The 3,734-nt window shown below is 51.7% G+C and overlaps 1 protein-coding gene across 1 annotated transcript; it reads left to right on the top strand.

Moving 5' to 3' along the window:
- The first annotated feature begins 333 nt into the window (after positions 1–333).
- ASCL1 (achaete-scute family bHLH transcription factor 1) lies at positions 334–2,587 on the top strand. The gene is made up of 2 exons (XM_053977963.1): positions 334–1,055; positions 1,272–2,587. The coding sequence occupies exon 1, from the start codon at positions 380–382 to the stop codon at positions 1,031–1,033; it is 654 nt and encodes a 217-aa protein (XP_053833938.1). The 5' UTR covers positions 334–379; the 3' UTR covers positions 1,034–1,055; positions 1,272–2,587.
- The last annotated feature ends 1,147 nt before the right edge of the window (positions 2,588–3,734 follow it).

Here is a 3,734-nt window from a genome sequence, read left to right as displayed (position 1 = left end):
AAGAGACACAATCCTCAGCCACTTTTTTGCAAAAGGGGCTTTGCAAAGCAGCCTGCGCACACGCGAGCGCCACGAGCCTCCCCGCGGCCGCCGCACGGAGGGTGAGAGGGAGGGGGGCGGGCAGAGCCGCCCGCCGTCCCCACCGCCCGCCCGGCTCCGCCGTCCGCTCCTGTCGGTCGCCGCTGTCCCTTTCCCCTGCCGTCTGTCGCCTAGTTCTTTTTTTTTTTTTTTTTTTTTTTTTTTGTTTAATTTTACCTTGAGCGTCGCAAGTTTTTCCTTTTTCTCTTTTTTTTTTTTTTTTTTCTTTTTCTTTTGTGGTGGAGGGACGGGGACCGGCCGTCGCTCGGGCGCCCCCGTCTCGCAGGACGCCCCCTCGCCCATGGCCAGTGGCAGCCCCGCCAGGATGTCCAGCGCCGCCGGGCAGCCGCCCTTCCTGCAGCCGGCGTGCTTCTTCGCCGCGGCGGTGGCCGCCGCCGCCGCCGCCGCCCCTCCGGGGCCGCCCCCGGGGGCGCCGCCGCAGCTCAGCCCTGCGGGCGGGCAGCCCTCCCCGGGCGGCAAGCCCTCGGCGCCGCGGGCGGCCAAGCGGCAGCGCTCGGCCTCGCCGGAGCTGATGCGCTGCAAGAGGAGGCTCAACTTCAGCGGGTTTGGGTACAGCCTGCCGCAGCAGCAGCCGGCGGCCGTGGCGCGGCGCAACGAGCGGGAGCGCAACCGGGTGAAGCTGGTGAACCTGGGCTTCGCCACGCTGCGGGAGCACGTCCCCAACGGCGCTGCCAACAAGAAGATGAGCAAGGTGGAGACGCTCCGCTCCGCCGTCGAGTACATCCGCGCCCTGCAGCAGCTGCTCGACGAGCACGACGCCGTCAGCGCCGCCTTCCAAGCAGGCGTCCTCTCGCCCACCATCTCGCCCAGCTACTCCCACGACATGAACTCCATGGCGGGCTCCCCCGTCTCCTCCTACTCCTCCGACGAGGGCTCCTACGACCCGCTCAGCCCCGAGGAGCAGGAGCTTCTCGACTTCACAAGCTGGTTCTGAGCGCCGGCCGCCATCCCGACAGGTGGGTAGGCGCCCGAGGATGGCCGGGGGAGGCTGGGGGGATAGCGGGGGGACGGACACGGGGCGGCAGGGCCGCAGCCGCCGGGGGAGGGGGCGCAGCCGGGGCTGCCCCTCGGGCGGGCGCCGCGTATTCCGCGGTACTTAGGAGCGGCTCTGCGGCCCGACGCTGCGCTGCTCGCGGCGTGGCTCTGATCTACTCTCTCTTTTATTGTTACAGGACAGTTGCAAAAGGAAAAAAAAAAAAAAAAAAGAAAACAAACAAAAACCAAAAAAAAAAAAAAAAAAAAAACCACACAAAACCAGATCACACACAGAGAGACAAAAATCCACGCAGAAAAAGAACCTGTTGCGTTTCCAGTTCCCCTGCCGTCGGAGGGCGGTGCGGGCACGTCTCTCGACGGGCGGGCACAGCGCTGCGCGCCGCGGGGGCGGTCGGGGCGGTCGCCCCCGGCCCCGGAGACCGGCCGGCCTTTGCACTCCGTCGCACTGCTACGGACTGCGCCCCGGCGGAGCCGCTGGCCGGCGGGGGAGCCCGGGAAAGGGCGCTGCGCTCCTCGGCCGGCGGAGGAGCTCTTCTTCCTCTTCCTTCTCCTCAGCAGAAAGGCGGCCCATCTCCGCACCTCGCCGCCGCCGCGGCCCTTCAGAGACTGGCGTTCATCACCTGTGGACAAAGTTAGTTTCCCGATGTCTGTGGAGATGCTGAAGTTAAGCTATGCTGTACTCAAAGAAGTCCCTGGAGCCCCGTCTACCTTCCATCTCCCCCGTGCCTCTCCCTCCCCTCGGTCCAAGCTTTTTCCTCTCGTTTCCATCATAGAATGCTTCCAATCTTTTTTTTGTAAATTTTTTTATGATAAGAAAATCTATTTGTATCTATCCTAACCCGGTTGGGGATATATTAAGCTATTTTTGTACATAAGAGAGAGAGATTTATAGAGGTTTTGTACAAATGGTTTAAAATGTGTATATCTTGATACTTTTTTTAATATGTAATGCTTATTACCTCTTCATGTTTAGATTCGTAGTCAACGTTACCTTACAACTGCCATTTTTGTATGTGGTTTTGTAAAGGACTTGGATTTCCTCCAGATGTACTTTAGCACCAATGTGTCTTACTTTATAGAAATTTTGTTAATGTATTAATAACGTCATTAAACAATGTTCAAAGTGAACAAAGTTTATGCAGCTATTGTCCAAACGCAAAACGGTAGCCATTTGTTCTCATATGCTGCCTTTTGGGAAAAAAAAAGAAAAAAAAAAAAAAAAAAAGAAAAACCAGACAAGCAGACAAAAAAAAACAACCCCACCACCACCACTGCCTTTTCTTACTGTTTTATTACAAACTGACAAAGGTCCTGTATAACCCTATTTTATACAAACTAGTTTCGTAATAAAACTTTTTTTAAATTAAAATGATCAGCTGCCTACCGCATGCAATTTTTTTTTCTTTCTGCCATTGACAACGATGAATGTAAGGACAGAATGTTAATAGATGTTATACCGCAGCTAAGTTGCATATGAAGTGTTTGTACCTGATGGATGTAACATATATATCTTTATCTATCTCTATATAAATATGCAAAGATCTAGCGCTATCACCATTGTTTTCTTGCCCTTCTGTGTTGCAAATGTGTACCCAAATCAAAAGGCGAGGGGATGATTAATGATTGCACTGTCCTTCCTGAAATCACTGCACATTACAGAATTCCCCCCAAAGCCTAAGTCTTAAAAAAAGAGGGCGCTGCATCCCGCGTTTCGGCGGTGCGACCCTGTCCTCCTCCGCGGCTCTGACCCAACGGGGCAGGAAAATACGGGGGATGGCACAGCCGCCGCCACCCAAACCACGGGGCGCTGTGTTGCCTCTGCGAAGATTGGCTGGGTAAATAAAACCCGACGCGGGGAAGACGGGAAGCGAGAGGAAAAGGGAGATAAAATTAAATAAATAAATAAAGTAGTAGAAATCGGTGGCAGCGTAGAGCTATTGGTCTTTCGAAACTTGTTATTCTGCCCAAATAGCGTGATCTGCCTGTAAAAGTACCCAATTACCAAGACTCAAAAAGAAATTGGACTCTTCCCCCATTCTCCGTTTTTTTTTGGGGGTTTTTTTTTTTTTTTTTTGGCTAGCCTGCTTGTTGTCAGTTAGCAAGGACGTGACCAGAATTCGCCTTCTTTTCGCCTGGCTCCTGCATCACTTGCAAATTCAGTTTGCGTGCACCAAGCCAAGCGGAAAGCAAAGCTCAAAATGCATCTTACCAAAAAAAAAAAAAAAAAAAAAAAAAAAAAAAAAAAAAAAAAAAAAAAATCCCAACAAAGACTTGGGAGAGCCAGTCTGTCGTACGGAGTTAAAAAGAAAAAAAAAATAGTCCGCTCTACTACAAATGTGCCGTCGAGTTGCGAGGGATGCGCTATTTTTAAAAAAGAAGAGGGAAAAACTTTGGTAGAGGAGCCCAGAATTTTCCATCTGTGAGTGTGTATGTATGTGTAACTACGGATAGATAGATATAAATCATATATATATATATAATATATAATATATATATATATATATGCACGGACGCATATGCACACATGGACGCTTGCACGTGTGTATTACTGCATTGCTTTTAAAGTATACACGTTTGCCCCTTTGCTCCCCCCACGCCCTGAAATGATCAATACGTGATTTAATCGCGGGAAGGGAGAG

This window comes from Vidua macroura, chromosome 5 (assembly GCF_024509145.1).
Source record: "Vidua macroura isolate BioBank_ID:100142 chromosome 5, ASM2450914v1, whole genome shotgun sequence".
Classification (NCBI taxonomy): Eukaryota; Metazoa; Chordata; class Aves; order Passeriformes; family Viduidae; genus Vidua; species Vidua macroura.
The sequence above is the reverse complement of the archived record's forward strand: the minus strand, read 5'-3'. Positions and strand labels throughout refer to the sequence as shown.